Source organism: Ambystoma mexicanum, chromosome 8, assembly GCF_040938575.1.
Source record: "Ambystoma mexicanum isolate Mex_15411 chromosome 8, UKY_AmexF1_1, whole genome shotgun sequence".
Taxonomy (NCBI): Eukaryota; Metazoa; Chordata; class Amphibia; order Caudata; family Ambystomatidae; genus Ambystoma; species Ambystoma mexicanum.
This window is the reverse complement of record NC_090929.1, coordinates 690,461,404-690,480,464: the sequence shown is the minus strand read 5'-3', so window position 1 is coordinate 690,480,464 and position 19,061 is coordinate 690,461,404. Positions and strand designations below refer to the sequence as shown.

Here is a 19,061-nt window from a genome sequence, read left to right as displayed (position 1 = left end):
GAAACCTAGAAGTGAAATGAATGAGAAAGGAAGCATGAGCGCATAAAAGTATGATTGTGAAAAGAATTGCATGCACCGAACAAAAATAGTCACTCCCATACTTCTCTTACTTATCCACCAACGCTCCCTAACCCTCTTCTCCCTCGGTGCTCAAAAGCCAATCAGTTTACATAGCCCTTAAAGGCAGGCACGACCTTGGAGGGGTAGATTGGTACTGGAACATCTTGCTTGAATTTGACTAAACACACAACAGTTTTGGGGGTGGGGGGAGCACAGGCACACCATTAAATGAAACAGTGTTCCACATTAAACAGCATCAAAAAATATTTTCGAAATGCCCGTGGTGAGAAGTAGCAGACTCGGGCATAAAGAGTAAGCAAAACACAAAAAGGGTAGTACTGCTACTAGTTGGCTCAACCCAAGTGCTTCCTCAAAGGGAGCAAACCATTTTATTTGTATTGGGGAACCTTCCTACTTTAACTCAAGGAATATATCCCAAAGTTAGTTGCCCATTAAATTGTCAAGGAAGAAAAACCACACACACACAGAAGGGGCTGTTTCATAAAATATGCTTTTTTTTTTATAAACAATTTTATTTTAAAAACAACCAACACACCAAACATTACAACTTTTTAGGACGTTCATAATCAAAGTCAAACCAACACATTATACATTCTCCGTCCTCCCCGCTACCTCCCCGCAGACTCGAGCCGTCTCATCAGTGTCATCTACATGAGCATTTTCGGGAATCTCAGTGATTGTCGACTCATCTGAGTCTTCTGTTTCATGGTTGACCTGGTGGGGGGTTGCCATTGAGGTCACCAGTTGCCTCCAGGCTATCAGGGGGCCCACTTCCTCTTCTCCCCCCCTGGTGACAGCTTCAAACCAGACCGCAGTTTCTGCTTCTGCCCATCTCAGGAGGTCTGCCCACCATGCCCATCTCAGGAGGTCTGCCCACCATGTCTCCAATCTAGGCCTATGGGCCGCCTTACAGCAAATCGCAATCCTGCACTTGGCCAAGACATAGGCCAGATCCTTCATTTTGTTGATGTGCTTTAAATTACGTGGCCTGGTGAAATTCCCAAGCATGCATGCCCAAGCAGACCTCACATCTAACACCACTCCCCCCCGGCCATTTTCGTCTGTATTTCTTCCCAGAATCTATGCACCTCTGGGCAAGCCCAGAACATGTGCAGCAACCCTGCCTCCTTGTCTCCGCACCTGGGGCATTTCTGTATGGCTGAGCCTCCAAACCTGGCTATTCTTCCAGGGGTCAGAAAGGCTCTGTGGGTGACATACAGCTGGATATGCTGGAGTCTCGCATTCCTGGACACCTTTTTATGGTACCTTTGAGCTCTATCCCACTGTCCATCTGTCATGGGTTCTCCTATCTCCTCCTCCCAATCATGCCTCAGCTGAAGCAGCTCCCTCTCTGCCTTCGTTCTTAGGAGCTCACATATCCTAGATATTTCATGCCAACCCTCTGAGACATCATACATCATTTCCAGGGTGACATCAGGTTCTCCCGCTAGTACCGTCTCAGGCCACCTTTCCCTTACCCGTTTCATGAGCCTGATATATGTAATGTATTGGCATCTATGCACCCCGGTCTCCTCCTGCAACCTCTGGAATTCCAATGCCTCCCCTTCCTGCCATAGATCTCCCAGGGTGGCAATACCCACCGGTTCCCAGTATCTTCGGACCGCCTCAAACAATTGGGAGTCATCCCCGCATATCGCCACTAGCGGGACTTGCTGAGAGAGCGGGTCTGGGTCGCCCACCGTTTTCCATGCTCTGCGCCAAATTTCCCAGCCCAGCTCCAATAGTCTCCCCCTCCTCACCACCTTAGTTTTGTGCATCCACACGGTCTCTCTCAGAAAGTATAGGGCTGAGTCACCCTGCAAAAGCCTAGCTTCCGCCGAGTCCTCCGCAGACAACCACCTGGCCACATACAACAGCTGTTGCGCCAAGATGTACAGTTCAAAGTTTGGCAGGTTTATGCCCCCCTTATCACATGTGTTCTGTAGCTTCCACAGGGCCACCCTATTCCTGGAGTTGGCCCATATGAAGCCCCTGCACATGCCATGGAGTCTCACAAAAAAGCGTCTGGGGATCAAGTGCGGGACATTCACGAAAAAGTGCAGGAGTCTGGGCAAAACGACCATTTTGAACAGAGCTGCTCTCCCAATCATGGCTAGGGGTAATCTAGACCAGAACGCTATGCTGTTCCTAATTACCTCAACCGCTTTCTCTGTATTATGTTTGTGCTCCGTCTCTATCTCATGGTAAATGTTTATGCCCAGATACCTGAATGTCACGGTCTGCCAAGGTATCTGCAGGATGGGTAGCCTCTCCAATGGGGTGCGCCTATACCTTCCCAAGGGAAACAAACTAGACTTCCCAGGATTAATGCCCGAGAGGGTGGCATAACGATCCATCACCTCCAACACATATTGCAGGTTTTCTTCCGGTTAGCACAAGTAGAGGAGCATATCATCTGCATACAGTGATATCAGGTGTGCCCCCCAGCTTTAACCGCGTCTAACGACACGATAGCCATCTCGCCCGAGTCTTCCTCGGTTTGGCCAATGATATGGTGCAGCCTCCTATGGTTGTCTGTGATGTTTCTACCGGGGACATAACCCGTTTGGTCTGGGTGCATCAACTTGCCGATTACCCTCTTTAGTCTATTGGCCAGCACTGCCGTGAGTATTTTGCTGTCCTGATTAAGCATGGACAAGGGCCTGTAGGATCCGCATTCCACGTCCGGCTTATCTGGTTTCAGGAGCGGGACGATCACTGCCTTGCGGTGGGACGCCGGCAGTTCCCCCAGTTCATAGGCTTCACTAAACATGGCCAGCAACTGCTGGAGTAGCTCCTGCTTGTATGTTTTATAAAACTCGCTGGGTAACCCATCTGACCCGGGCGCTTTACATGTAGGGAGGTTTTGGATCACCGCCTCCAGTTCGTCTGAAGTAATGGGGGCGTCTAAATCTGCGCGCTCTAGATCATCCAAGGTGGGCAGCCCCACATCCTCTATTGTTTCCGATATTTCCTGGCTCATATCCTCTCCTGTATCCTCATATAGTCGTCTATAGTACTTGAGGAACTCATCGTTTACCCCTTCCTGGGTATCACAGATTTGACCTTCCGCGTCTCTGACCTCTCTGATCACCGGACGGCGGACTCGTTTTTGTATAGCCAGGCCAGTAGTCTACCCGGCTTGTCCCCCCCTGCATGTAACCTCTCCGTATATTTCTTATAATTTAATTTGCATAATCTGTCCCAGAGTTCACTACAAGCCAGCTGTAAGTCCTTTATCTTGGTGCTGTTCTCTCGAGTGGTCACCTCGCTTCGAATAAGGCCCTCCAGCTCTCTTTCAGTTTCTTGCAGGTCTCGTTCAATACCCCTTGGAGCCCCTTAGACTTTGATATGGCTACCCCACGCACCACCACCTTGAATGCCTCCCATACTGTTCCCACAGAGCATACACTTTCCGTGTTAATTTCAAAATATTCCTTGATGGCCTCCCTCAGGTCCTCTCGAAAATTCTGCATCCTGTAGAGCCTCATTTCTGAGCCTCCATGTCGGGATACGCGCTCTAGGGGGTTGATGTTGCCACACTATGAACAAAGGCGAGTGGTCGGATAATACCCTAGCCTTGTATTCCGCCCCCACCATTTCTCCCGCTATCTCTACTGCAGCAAACACATAGTCCAACCTTGTGTGCAGGTCATGTGGCACTGCATAGTGCGAATACTGTCTATCCATTGGGTGTAGCCTTCTCCACACATCCACCAAACCGAGGTCTATCAACAGTGTTTTCAGTGCTTTAGCTGCTGGCGCCGGCTTTCCCGATTTGTCATCTGACCTATCTATCCTGGGGTTCAGGGTGCAATTGAAATCCCCTCCCCACACCATCGCGCCACCCACCAGGGGGCTAATTTTATTGTATAGGGACCTAAAATATGCCGCTGTGTCATGGTTAGGGGCATACAAATGTATGATATTCACCTCCCTATTCTCCAGGAGTCCCGCCACCACCACCATTCTGCCCTCTGGGTCTATTGTCGAGCTGAGCAACTGGAACGGCACGTGCGGTGCCACCCAAGTGATCACCCCTCTTGCATATGCCGAGTATGTGGCACCTATAACATTACCGTTCCATTTTTTCCGGACCACCTCCAACTTTTCCTTGTTGAGGTAGGTCTCCTGTAGCAAGGCTATGTCTATGCGCATCCTCTTTAGGTACATCATCACTTTGTTACGTTTCAAATAACCATTAAGGCCCCGCACATTCCAGGTCACTACTCTGAGATTACCCGATGCCATCTGCTCGATGTACTCCCCATCCACCCTTCCCTCCGATGTCTTCCCTGATGGCCCGTTGTCCGACTCTTGTCCCTCCCACCCTCAACAACTCCCCCTTTCCCCTTTCCAAAACTCTACCCCACTGCACACAACCCTTCCCCTCCCCCCACCCTACCCGGCCCCAAGAAATTCCCAGCTCCATCCCTGGATCTCAGGCCCTCCCGCGTCTGGTCCTATCTCATAACCGAGTACTAGCACCCTGCGGGGCGTCACCGATCTAACAGTGACCTAACTAAGTGTACTACTAAGGGGTTCAAGGATTGCCTCCCAGGAGCTCCCGCATGTCTAAATTGGATTGTTCCATCCAGCGGATCCTGCCAGCACATATATGCTAAAACACATTTCCCACAAGCTTTATTTAACACTATATTCAAGTCCCAATGTCTTAGCTATGTCACCGGAGATGACCCAGCTGCGTACTACTTATCTTCTGTGACTCCCGTCTGGACATCCGGTTCCTGAGGGCAACCCTGCATATCCAGCCATTCCATAGCATCCTTCAGCGTCTCGGAAAACAAGGTTTTGTTCTTGTAGAACACTTTCAATTTGGCTGGGTAGAGCAACATATAGCGGTGGCCGGCATCTCTCAACCTCCTTTTGACCGCCCGTAGTTCATCCTGCTGCGCTGTACGTGCAAGGTGTAGTCCGGGTACGCCGTGATTTTCGCTCGCCCCCTTTCAATCGTTCCTCCCCCTCTGGAAAAATTCGAGTATCTTCTCCCGATCTCGGTAATTCACAATCTTTGCGATCAGCGGCCGCGGGGTGGTTCCTGGGGGCGGTCTCCTCATCAAGGCCCTGTGCGCCCTCTCAACTGCAAACCCCTGGGTCAGTGCTCCATCAGTTATCTCCTGCAGGAGCATGGTTTCTACATATTCTGTCGGATTAGGACTCTCCATTCCTTCCGACAGGCCAACAATACAAATGTTATTGCGTCGTGCGCGCCCCTCTGCCTCCGCTGCCCTGTTCTCCAGGTTGCCCACCCGCTGCACAAGGGCATGGAGCTCCGATCCATGGGCGGCGCATGCCACGTGTTCGGGGCCATTTCCTTTTCCAGGTTTCCAGTGCGCTCAGCAAGCGTCTGTACGTCCTGTCTCAGCAAATTAACCTCCTCTTGGACCGCTCCAATCTTGAGGTCCAGGCCCACTTTCAGTTCGTTCATTGCCAAGCCCAGTTTCGTCTCCCAGTCAACTTTCAAGTCTGCTATCGCTGCCAACACTTCGTGGATCGTGTCCGGTGTCTCCGCTGCCGCCATAGCAGTGTCTTTGCTTTTGCTCCCCTCTGCACCCAGGGGCGACTTAGCATAGGCCTCCAGCATGGGCTGCTTGTTCCTGGGTCTGACAATTTTGGAAGACGTCATGCTATATTGTCCAGGCGTAGGCCAGCAGCACCAGCCTACGTGCAAAAAGTCCACGTGGCGCCAGGCCACTCTTGGCGTTGCAGAGGCCGTCACATCTGTGTGCAGGTGTTTCCTTATTGCTTGCCCCCCACCTCGAATGGGCTGTGTCCACCCACGTACCTGTGCTCACGCAGTGAAACACTTCCGGTCTCTGCTAGGATCCATCAGTAGCCAGTGATCATGTGCACCCATTGGCCCAGCGCTCTCTCACCTCGGCACTCTGTCGGCCTCGAGGCCATCCAGTCCACAGTCCAGCCCAAGGTGTTATCTTCGCACTCTTTAGCTAATGAGGCCGCCTTATATTGTATCTGGGGATCAGCAAGTGCTCCGGGTTAGCCTCCTCTACTATCTTACTTCTCTAGCTCGTAGTGAGGTCCCACCTGCCTCAGGATTCGTTCGCACCCTGTGGTGCGTTCTAATGTTCAGATCGGGTTACTCTATTCCCCAACTTGGGAGCAGCCCCACCCAATCGCAGGCCAGGGTGCGTCTACTGAGCTTCCTCCTAACTCCACCGTTCGCCGCTGCTGGCACATGTGCCGCAGGTATCCCCCCGCACCTCTCCGCCTCTCCTAGGGCCTTATTTGTGCCCTGATACCTTTTTTGGCCCCTAGGTGTTGTGGTCTCCACAGCATCCAATGCTCCTAGGAGGCAGCCCCCCCGGAGCGAGCCCAGTCTCCTGTGCGCTGGCACGGCCCACAGCGCTGGCCAACGCACTTTCCAAGGGTAGCCCCGCTTACAATATTATTGGTCGTGTGGGGCGCCCGTGTAGGACTGTTGGCAGCCCCTTTGGTCCTTCTCATGCACCACCTGTGTGCAGAATCTGGTCCCCAGCATTCGTCTATGTTGTCCCAGCCGCTCTTTCCTTCTCTCTAATCCCAAAGACCACCGCTACGTTGTTGCAGCCAGCGCCATACGCCCAGCGCAGCGCTCGTTCGTTTGTTCTTCCTTCCTTCCTTTCAGCGCTTCGACACAAGGGGTCCCTGTGGCCTCCTCCAACTTTCGATCTCTCTACACCGCGGGCCCGGCGCCGGTTCACTTGTGCTCCGTAGATCCTGTCAGCCACAAGCCATGCATGCGCGCGCTCTGGATGCGCGTTTCCACAGATACTGTGTCGTCGCAGCCGCTCTCCCCAGCCTGCAAGACTAATTCGTGGCCAGTGCAGCCCGCCACACGCTCTCCACTCTCCAGCGCCCTGGCCCTTTCAAGTCCGTGTCTTAGGGCAGGGCCTGTCCAGCAATCTCAGGTTTCGGCTGGGCTTGTTGCAGCACCCCCAAGTATCACGAAGATTCCTTTGTTCCCGCCGCCATTTTGTTTCTCATTTTCTCTCTGGCGCTCGTAATGCCAAAACAATTATAACTTTGTATCCATGGATCGCACATGCACCAGAGTTTCAGCGAGTGCGCTCTCTGCTTTTAGAAGCAATGGTGTTGCTTTCCAGCACCGACAGGCATCCGTGCACGCACTTATTATAAGGATCATCAAAGGATCACAGGAGCTCCTCCGGAGTATGTCCTCTTACATGGCTGTCCTAGCCATGCCCTCATAAAATATGCTTAATTGTATTAGGACAAAAAATGAAGTTTCCTTATAAACACCTGCATGTAAAACACATTGCTGGACTGCAAAAGAAAACATATACTGGTGTCATAGACAGAGGAACAGCATCAATCATATACTAGTCTGAAGACTAGTGTAGTTAAAAGGAAAAACCAATTCACAACATAAACTGAAAGATAGCATATATAGTGGATATACCTCTTGATTTTTCACCTAAGGTTATTGTGTTTTGTGTCCAGATTCCAAGTATCTGGTGTATGAATTTCAGTTAAATTACATAATACATCATGAATTATTCAAGTGCTTAGAAAGTTCTAATGGTCATACATCTAACCGATCAATTTTACAGAAAGACATTTTTATAAAATAATTCTGATAATCACGTGCCAACGTCTTCGGGGGTAAAGTGTGGTCAAACCACCAAATGGTGTTTGAATCACATGGAAAAGTCAATCGAAACTGCCCATAACATTGGGCTAGTAGTTCCCTCTCGCATTAACTGGACGTTTCGGCGGCAGTACCATCTGTCTTGAAACTGAGTAAGAGTGATCGCTTATTTTTTTCATCATAGTAGCCGCCTTCTTCAGGGCAATTAAACAGTCCCACAGATATCTAGTAGAAAGTCTCTTCGAGTTGCATGCTTCCAGGCCGGAAAATTGCAGATAGCGGGAGCACTTATTGCAGACTGGCGTAAATGGGATGTGCTGAAGAAAGCTGCATCCAGTGTCATCGGTCACTGGTAAAGGCCAGTGTGCCAATGGTCTCCCAGTTCGTCTCCCCGAGGTGTGGACCGATGGAATGGGGCGCACTTGGTGTCCAATTGCTTGTAGCAGCCACGGTCCTCAAATCACTGAACCATTGTGTGCTGTCTTAGAAGGGCCGTATCTGTATTTGGGCGGGTGTAGCTCGGCTGTGTTGGGCAGTCCTGCAATGATGAACTGCCTCGTAGGTCAGCTGTGCTGTGCAGAAGTCTGCAGCTCAGCTCCGCTGCGGCCGTGCAGCATTCACAGAGTGTGCCGTCAGCTGCAGATCGAATCACGGGTGGATGTAGAAAATATTCACTGGAAAGCCCTCACTCTCTTTACTGGGGAATAAATTGCTTTAAAACCGTCACACATTGAGAAGAAAGCTCAAGAGGAAAGAGTGGCACAGCGTGCATCGTGAGACCTTCGTGAGGGACGGTGGACATCACAGTGCGAATGTTTGCATTTATTATAAGAGACCACAGTTTTTCCTGGACCATTAGAGAGTCATATTTTAGAAGTAAATGACACTGAGCCAGGCAGGGGGAGCTGGGAAGCATGAGGTTTGCCAAATTCAGTGTTGGAGCATGCAAGTCTAAGAGGACCTTTCAGCCAAGGCAAGATGCGCTGTACATCTGAGAAAACAACATCTGCTCACATATTACCCATCCACCAAGACTTTACCTTTGATAGCGCACTTACCTTTGATGGCGTCCCTACATTTCAGGCTCCACTTGATAAGCTTCTTGCTGGCTTCCATCGTTATCCCATTCTATTCCAGAACAAGGACCTACTAGGAGCACTGCAAATGCACCTCCATCCTACCTATGCCACCCATGAATGTTTGAGATGAGGGTACCACATGGCTTAGTATCACACGGGTTCACTCTACCAGACCAAGATCACCTTTACATTTTGCTACTTGTACGGTTGCATTTATAACAGTGAAAGCAAAATAAACTAAATGCACATAAAACAAGACTGGTTAAAGGGCTAAGACTCTATACCCCAGAAAACTAGGCTCATGCTGTTTGTGTACAGACATAGTTCTAGGTTTCGATACTCCTGTTGGAAAGGGCACAAACTAGTGTTTACATATACACCGTTTGATTTTTTAGGAAGCATTTTTAGGTCCACTTTTTGATGATCCGGTAGAAGAAATTCTTGGAAGGGATTCCCTTCAGAGGAATAAATACAGGTGATTATAAGATTTAGAACCATGACAGAAAATAATCATTGTATGATGAATGATTGTGATCAATATTAGTGTTACTAAATTATGATTAATTATTCATTATAGATCTGAATAAAGAAATAAAGAATTGGTTAGACAACTCCTAAAGAAGGGGATTTTTACACCCCGAAACGCATAGAGAAGCAAACAAGGATTGAACATACCACAGGATATTGACTTGTATAGTTTAGTCATATGTGAGATTGTATCATATTCAATGCTTGAAATTGTCTATTCATTTATTATTTTTTGTGAAGTGACTTGTTTTGAACCAATTGCAAATCAAAGATTATGTATCAAAAAATTCAATGGGTCAAACATTATACGATGAAGTAAAAATATATATTTGATCTGTCTTAACAAAAAATTGGAGTACGAACAGCATTATTTAATTTAATGTTCTTCAATCCAACCGACTTAAATTGATTGTCTATAGAATACTAATTGGGTGTGCAGGGGACGGGAGAGCTCCACAAGTTTGTGGACATCTGTTGTTTTATGTTCATTAGTACAACCCAGTGTCAGGGTTGGTTTTCTCCCCGGCACCCCACTACCTTTTCATTAATAACTCAATTTTTGAATCACAACAGGAGTGCACTAGGCCCACTATAACAAGGGCACATAATGGGGCAGCTAGGAGGCTGTAAAGGAATCCAGACCGAATATTCTGTTTTCAGACGGCAAAGATGGGTGAAAAGAAAGCCCTGCGTGCCTCCAGCAATCCGGGAACATAAGCTTAGTATACAGTACATGTGTTCAGCAGAACCGTATATAGGCGCAGAGACGTAGTAGAGATTGGCTTATAATGAAATCTGAAAAGCTTGCATCAGTCACTAACTAAAACAGCGAGAACCACTGATTAAGCTATGTGCATAGAACACACATCACACTATTTTTCAGGCTTTAACCCCCCGCCCCCCCCCCCCCAAGGATAAAAGGGGCAAATGAGAAATAGAGAAATGGAAAAAATGAACTATGTATACCTCCCATAGAAACAACCCCCTCCCCCACCAAGGTTCATCCTGTTAAAGCTGATCTGTTCAGTGGACCCTGCATATGGGGACTTCTGGCAGAATTGCATTTTTGGGGCTTCTCCTGGATGTTTGTGGTTCCCCCTAAAGGTTTTGCTGGTGCCCTTGGGGGTAAAAGACATACGAGGCTATCACTGGCATTGGAAGACATCAATGGGGAATTTAAAGCTGCACTCATAAGATAGCAGCACATGCAAGGTTGTACTGAATACATGGTCAGTACACCAGGCACATTAGGAATTTAATGGCATTACTAATGCATATGATGGCAGCACCTGGACACACAAGTTTATACACAATTTTTGTACAATGACTATCACGATTGTGAAACACTGACTAAAGATGGCAATTGAGGTTGCTTTTGGTACAGGATTGCAGCACCTGGACAGGTGAGTTGAGTCTATAAACAACGTTTGTACGATGACAATCAGGAAGTGAAACAGTGACTAGACTAAGATGGCAGCGCTGAGGCAGCTGAGGAAGCCCTTGGTATAGGATGGAAGCACATGTACATGCATCATCGAGGCACTTAACACTGTATAGCACACCAGCATAACATGCAAGGCGGTACCATGCATTTATGACATTAGCAGGCATGTGAAGCATTAACTGGCATAATAAGGCAGTACCCACACATATAGCAGTGTAAATTTGGCATATTACAGCAGCACCCAGGAATGCGGGGCTGCCTTTTAGTATATGAGGACTATACCTGCTGTGGGAGGCAACAACTGGCCTAACATGGCATTTACTGGCTACACAATACTTTTACTTGCATGCGACGGCAACGCCCTGGCACATTTTGCAGTTGTGTGTACAACTAGCATATCATGATCCCACCTCTCCCTGATGGTACATCAAGGTAGCAAAATAGGTGAAATAAGGTTCATAACTGCACTGTGCTAGTCTTGTCTGGTTTAGTAGGTCATTGTTATTTTATTAACACTAAGATAATCTAAGTATTTGTTTTACTTCCATGATTTCACTTTCAGTGATGTTATCAGGGTCAAATGCTCTGTAGTGTCACATCCAACAATGCCAACGTCCAGGTGATGCCGCCTCATGTGAAGTCATCAAAAGCGTGCAGTCACTTTCAGTAATTTTGGTGAATGTATGTCCCTGTGCTGCAAATCAGTGGCTTCCCGGGCTTTGCATCAGTTTGAAGTCCGCCTTCCAGTCCTGGTTCGCCTAACCAGATGCAGTTCTGTGCTTCGGCTCCCCAAGGCACATCCTTTTCTGCAGGGTCTCCACTTTCTGCAATGCTCGCAGGAATTTCTTCGACCAGTACGGTTTTTACAGGGATCCTTGCTTGAGAGAAGGGCCCAGGGGCAGCATGTTGCCATTTCATTTGTTATAATTACTGCACCAGGTGTCTGCCTCCCAAAACTTGCTGTAGGGTGCCCCCCACCCCTGACCCCCCACTCTGGAATACACAATCCTGCATTGTCCGTCACTAGGTTGAATCATCAACCAACAGTCTGTTTCACCACATTAGGCAGTATTGACATTAGTCCCCTGGAATGCATAGGGCACTTTAAGGCCTACAGGCAGCTTACAGTTCTGGCAATAATTCACTTGTAGGCTAGTTTTCCAGAGCTCTGGTGTCCCCTGCAGGCACTGGTACAAGTCAGGGAACGGACATCAACACAGGTGTCTTATGTTTAGTCTCATTTTGACCCTACTCGGTGCAGATTGTTTTCAGAGGCAGTCATATCTCAAAACACAACAATATTGGTAATAGTGTGAAATACAGGTTTGCAAATGGTTCTAGGCAGATATGATTCCCAGCTATACATTCAGACCATTTGAGAAAGGTTAAGATCTCATGTCCAAATCAATCCTACATTTATCGGTCTAGTCGAAATATCAGTGCACAGTAATTAGTAAAGCCAAATACACTCACCTGTTGGTGGTGGGGGGAGATTAGCAGGTGCAAAATGCTTTGGGGATTCAGGACCCCCTGGCGGGAAGCCTATCCCAACTTGATTGGTGAAAACAGGTAATGCAGTGTTCACAGAGGTAGATGCTTCGGTCATCGTTTGGATCGAACGGGAAGCAGACTGTGCTGTGTTAACAAATACAACGAAGCATATGATGTGGTTAAGAAAGATGGCATAAGAAGATTAATATTAAGAGTGGCTTTAAAATGAGAGAAGTTGTTGCTGAAGATGACCATCTGAATAGCGGCAAATTAGGAACAGTAACTAAATAACTAGGCACGTGGTTTGCTGATAATATATGGTACCTACATTGTAAGTCCTGAGTAGGCAAGGCTGGTCTCGGACAAACCGGTGAGATTATGGGTAGGTGAGGTGAACCCTAGCCATTACGAGCTGTTCTTAACCTAGGAGAGTGGTATGTTACTCTTCCTAGGACATCCCCAACTAAGAGTTCTGTTCATTTGATGTCAAATTAGAAAAAGAGCATTGTAAAAATGTAGGTGTGTGGTTTTCTTAACAATTGAGAGGGAAACAACCTTGGTAATAGGGTGCAGCCCACATTTTCCCCTCAAACAAGCAAAGGGGGATTACTTTCATGATATTATCCAGTCTCAGAGTTCCTCTCCTAAACCTCTTCACTGCAATCATAACAAGCTTTTTACTTCTCCCCCACCTGACCCGTCTGTTTCATCCTCTCTGACCCCTAATGACTTAATTTATATCAGACGTTCATTGTCCCCATTGTATGACCATTTTAGTAGTCAATTCTACCAACCTCTATTTCTGACCGGCCCTTTTTTTTTTAGTTTTGCCTATTTCTGAATCTGACATCACCAATTTTATCCTACGTCAGCTCCTTCTGATCCTCTACTCGCTTCTCGTATCAAACCTATTCTTCCTGCCTTTGTTTACATGTTATCTGCTCTTTTCAATTCTTTTTTGTCCTCTGGTCATCTTTTCACTTCTTTTAAATGTTCTACTGCTGTCCTCTTCTTAAAAAACCTGCTTTGGATATTGATGATCTTTCCAACTTTCGCCCATTTCTTTACTTCCTTATCTCTCAAAACCTCTTGAACGTCTTTGCCAACTCTCAGCTGAGTTCCTACCTTAATCTTTATAATCATCTTCAAAATCACCTTTTTTTGGTTTCAAATGCTATTCTTCATGTGCGTCACCTGAAATTCTTGTCCTACTTGATCTCAGCACGGCTTTTGACACAGTGGACCCTTCTACACTTCTTTACACACTTTGATCTCTTCAGTTTCCTGGCACTGCTCTTTTTTGGTCCTCCTCATATCTGTCTTACTGCTCCTTTAAAGTCACTTGGGGGATTCAAGATGGTGACTTGAAGGGGGCGGACATGAGCAAAGCGGTCTTCAAGCTGGGCCTTAATCATTAGCCCGAACACCCCGTAATTAGCAACAAGGAGGTGACATTGCACACTAAAGTGAAGCCACACTCCACGGGAATTGAGGGGATGTATTACCGGAGATTGAGGCGGTGACATCGCAGGTAAAACTGCATCAGAGCTCCCAATGTCTGCAGCGAAGAGGTGCTGGGTATGCCGAAGCTGGGCCGGCCCTGCAGAGCTGCTGCAAGGCGGCAGAAGAAGTGGGAGTGGAGGCGCTCTGAGGTGTCGGACGCCATATAGGTAGTCACCCAAGGATGACAGAGGATCCAGCATGGGAAAGTAGGCAACAGCGATGCTGGGAATGGTTAGGGCCGAGACAGACATAGTGGCCCTTTTGTTGAAGGGCCTCCTACGGTTAGCGGCCTCATCTCATCAAGGATTTGGCAGGTGTTTGGAAACCGGGAAGCATAGAGCAGGATCTTCATTGAAAGGATCACGACTACTGGTGATTGGCGTGGGCCATAAGGAGAGGATATGTTTTTGGTAAAGAAGGGATGGAGCTCGTGGGCAGCTTTGTAAAGCAGGTCCAACAGCAGCTTGGAAAGGACTTGAACCTCCCTCACAATGTTGTGATGAAAGCTCACAATTTAGACATTGATAGAGGTAAGATTGCTGGCCCTTGGAGGGCCTTGTGGACTGTGCTGCCTAAGAGTGGCCACTGGTTGGGAGCCACGGAGGGTTTGGGCTGCTGAGCCTGGGATCGCTGTGGGTAGGCAACAACATCATGCACCTTGGCCAAGGGGTGTGCAGCCTGGTCCGATGTGGACTCGGTCCTGATTGTATGAGAATGTGAGGAGCGGTGTGATAGGGGTGGGCCCTGTGGTGCCCCAACTGTGCTGGCTTGATATCGGAAACTAGGATCCCCCTGTGTGGGGTGCCTTTGTCTTTGGATAGTGCCAATTTGCGTTACTGATCTGATTGAGCTACCTATCTTTGTTGGATGCTTAGCTCAGCACCCAGTTGATGTTGAGGCCTAGGACCAAAGAGGCGCATAGACGCGTGGACCAACCCCAGACTAAATCACCTAGCGAAGGAGACCTGACTCGCTGCTGAAGGAAGGGTCCAAGAGAAAAAGATGGGGGGGCACCATTTGAAATCCATGGGGGAGGATTCCCAAGCTTTGCTTTAACTACGCCATGGCACTAAACAAAGAAGATCTGAGCCAGGGTATGCAGGAGAGGTTAACTTCTTACTTTCAAAGCCACTTTGTGAAACTCAAGGAAGAGATCAAAATCAACAAGAGAACTGAAAGTGGAGATGGGAAAACTGGAGGAGCAAATTGACACCACTGATAGGTGTTAAAGGAGGTAGCTGACGATACAAGATGGACGGATGAAACTTTGTACGCTAAATTAGACAGCTGTTCCAATCTGGATATCCAATGTGGACTTGGAAAATACATCCCATAGATCCAACATCCGTCTCAGAAGGATATCCGAATCAGTCCTAGACAAAGATATTAAACACACAGTTGAACTCTGCTATGGGGAACTGATAACAGAACTATCGGGTGACGAAATTGGGATCGATCGTATTCACAGAGTAGGACCAAAGAGAATGGAACCGTTAGCCCGACCGAGGGATGTTTTAGCAGCACTTACGTCCTACAGTCAGACTGAACAGATCCTGCAAGCGGCTCTGACAGCGGGACATGTTACAATTAATGGAGCAGAGGTTCTCGTCTTCCAAGATTTGGCACAATCCACACTACTGAAAAGAAGGAAAATGACCCCTGTAACAAGATATCTCACTCAGAACAATATCAAGTACACATCTTAGTTACTTACCTGTAACTGTATTTCTCCAGCATTGGTATCTTTCATAGATTCACATACTTGAATATTCCCCGTCGTCATAATGGGAGTCCTCGGTAAATTAAATAATAAACAATAATATACCAAAACTTTCCCTTGGGAAAGAAAGCTACACCCAAAAGGCCCGATAGGGCTTGTGTAGCCTTTCACTTGTGCAGTCCCTCCATCTCCCTTTGGTCCTTTTAGGCCCCAACCAATGAGGTGGCAGGGCTTAGGCTCCACCCCAGTCAGCCATCTTCAGATTTTGAGCCGTAAGTATTATGACCGATGACTGACTGGCGGAGGAGCAGCCTCTCCCCAGGGGAGGAGGGTGGGCGCATGTGAATCTATGAAAGAAACCAATGCTGGAGAAATACAGTTACAGGTAAGTAACTAAGACTTCTGCTGCATTGGATCTTTCATAAAATTCACATGCATGCATAGAATACTTAGCAGTCATAGACCTCATAACTAGCTTGATAGCCGTAGTGTAGCACCGGAGGTGCGTGTGCTATATATATATCTATCTCACGGCCCGCGGTAGCAGGCATGTAGTTATGGTTAAGTTGCTAAACCCATAGGAAGACCACTTTTCGGCGGCTTATAACTTCGCTCCCCATGGAGGAATCCTCACTAAACCTTGCATGGGTGGCTCTGAACTTTTCCACCAAGTTAGGGGAGGTTTCATGCAGAGGGGGCAAAGTTATAGGGGGGGGTCCCAAAAATGTTTTTTTTTCCATAGACTGAATGGGGAAAAACTTTGCGCATGGCTACAGCCTGAACGGCTGGACAGATTTTCATCAAATTTGCGCCAGGGACGAGGCTTTGGTGGAAATCTGACCAGTAATTGTCCCAAAAAATTTGTGATATCTGGGTCCGCGGAGCGTACCCATTTCCCTGTTCGATCCGCATACCGAAGTGTCATTGGCCTGTGGGACGCCGTGCTGTCCGCGAACAGTAGACGCGGCTGGTGGTTGGCTGCAGGGAAGCGTGCTGTGCGTCAAATATTTTGGGAAACGCTGCCATAGTGTATCAGAGGATAGTGTTGCAGATTGTGTGGCAAGGCTGTAAGCCATTGTGTGCATGGCTGGATCCCTTGTACGTAGCAGTGTGCGTACTCAAATTAGTTCCATCTGGCTCTGCTCCGGCGTCCCATTTCCCTGTTCGCAGCTTGGTCAAAACTTTGATTGAGCTGCACTGTGCGGCGACGGGATGTGTGAAAAGTGTTCCATGTGGCAGTATGTTGTATCGCAGGACAATGCAGCGGCAAACGGATCTAACAAACAGTGTACGGCATCTGGTGGTGGGAAGAAGAGATGGAAAGGATGCAGAACTGAGAAGAGCTTCATGTGATATATATCATTATACAAGAAGACGGAGGTCTGCCAGCACTATCCGTGCTTTGAGGAATATGTTCCCGGTGAGAGATCTTTTGTTTGTGGAGTTTAGCCCCTTCACGTTCAACATCGCTACCTTCCAATTAACTATTGTGCAGATACCTCAACAGGCATCTATCTTGTGTGGTCATTGTAGGCAGCCTGCGTTATGGAATGCAAGCTACAGCGGCAATGTCTTTCTGTCATGAGTGGTGGCAGGCACATTTGCAGAAGGGGAGTGCATTCCACGAGTATTTAAACATGTGTGCTGTGTGACAAAAGTCTGTAGCCCCTTGGAAACATGGCTACAGCCCTAGCACAGATAATTATGTGCACTGGTTGAAAAGGTATGTCCACTGCTTTGTTGCTTATTGTGTACGATTGGTCTGCCGTGGACACAATGGTAGTTGAATGTGTGTGGTGATTGGTAGAACAACCTACAGTTGTCGGTGTATGGGTGGAGATGGTGCAGTGACCAGTCGTGCAGTGTGTCCAATGGGTGTATTAACGGAATAGTGTACATATGGAAGAGTTCCCAGTGCAAATGTTTGTTCTATGTGCTTGCGTAGTGTCCATTGTGCAAATTACTAAGTGTTGCAGTGCAGTACGCACCATTGGCTCTATGCACGTACTGGAGTGGTGGGTGCAGGCTCAATGTTATGAAGATTGTCTTGTTTGGTTGGCATGCTTATAATGCTTTGTGATTGGAAGTGGGTAGCGTTGCCAAAAACAGCAAGATGTTTCTGCATTACGGTAAGTGGAACATGTGTTCATGTGTCCCTGCTTTATGGTGTGGCGGTTGGGTGGAAGTGCTGGTGTGTATGTAGCCTTTGTGATTCATGGCACATGCGCACCTGGTCGCATGCATGCTCTGTTATGTTGTGGTGAGTGTGGACTAGGTCTACACTGTTGGGTGCATGGCCGAAGACCGTAGGCCATGCACCAATAGCCTAGGCCTTCACTATAGCCTCCACAATATAATGCTGTGATGCAGTTGCTAATGTGCATGCATTTGGAGTTGGTGAGTATCACACAATGGTTGCAGAGGACTTTGTGCACTTGGTGGAATAGCAGAAGTGAGCTCCTATGCGTTCATTACCATATGGTCCACATACGTGCCCCTATTGCACAATAGGGAGCCACATGTCACCATGTGCGTTTGCTATGGTTTGGCACTTATAACACCCTTGCTTGAGGAAGTGCTTTACCACATTGCACCATGAAAGGAAGTGCTCAGCATAAGAAAGTTGCAATATGGAAAATGAACACAGCCACTCGTATACCTTTCAATACAGGCAAAGCAACGTCATTGAGCCTTGTATACAAAGATGTGGCCAGGGTGAAAGTTGGCAGGCGCACTTGCAGATGGGGCCTGCATTATACATGACATGAGAAGTAAAACATTGGTTGTACTAGGGTGTGCTTTGTGTGGTGAGGCCCCAGTGGCCAGTGATGGTAGAGCAATGGCAGAAGGGGAGTACAATGGAGACCACATGAAACTTGCAACATACACTGGAAGTGCTGGTGCGTATGTTGCCTTTGTGATTTCTGACACATGCGTACCTGGTCACCTGTATGGCTCTGTTATGTTGTGGTGAGTGTGGCCTACGCCTAGACTGTTGGGTGCATGGTCAAAGGCCATGCACCCAACAGCCTAGGCATTCATCACAGCCTCCACAACATAATGCAGCAATGCAGTTGTTACTGTGCATGCATTTGGAGTTCGTGATTAGCACACAATGGTTGCAGAAAACATTGTGCACTTGGTGGATTGGTGGAACAGCAGAAGTGAGCTGCTATGTGTACATTACCTTATGGTGTACATCACTGGCCCTGTTGTACAATAGGGAGCCACATGTCACCATGTGCATTTGCTATGGGTAGGCCCTTATAAGACCCTTGCTCAAGGAAGTGTTTTGCCACATTGCGCCATGAAAGGAAGTCATCAGCATTAGAAAGTATGGACAATGTACACAGCCACTCAGATACCGTTCTGCACAGGTAACACAATGTAATTGAGCCATGTATGTAAAGATATGGCCAGGGTGAAAGTTGGCAGGCGCATTTGCAGATGGGGCCTGCAGTACATATGACATGTGAAGTAAAACATAGGTTGTACTAGGGTGTGCAGTGTGTGCTGAGCCCCTGCGGTCAGTGATGGTAGAGCTATGGCAGAAGGGGAGAACAATGGACAACATATGAAACTTGC

General features: G+C 47.8%; 1 protein-coding gene across 4 annotated transcripts in view; it reads right to left on the bottom strand.

Annotated features, from left to right (window-relative positions):
* Positions 1 to 19,061, bottom strand: part of SEC31B (SEC31 homolog B, COPII coat complex component) — a 2,991,081-nt gene that overhangs the window by 346,584 nt on the left and 2,625,436 nt on the right. For 3 of the 4 annotated variants that reach the window (XM_069610491.1, XM_069610490.1, XM_069610493.1), the window contains one exon: positions 12,236 to 12,397. The exons of the other annotated variant lie outside the window; for it this stretch is intronic. In XM_069610491.1, coding sequence (XP_069466592.1) covers positions 12,236 to 12,397 — 162 coding nt within the window. The remainder of the gene's footprint in view (positions 1 to 12,235; positions 12,398 to 19,061) is intronic. 4 annotated transcript variants of the gene reach the window in all.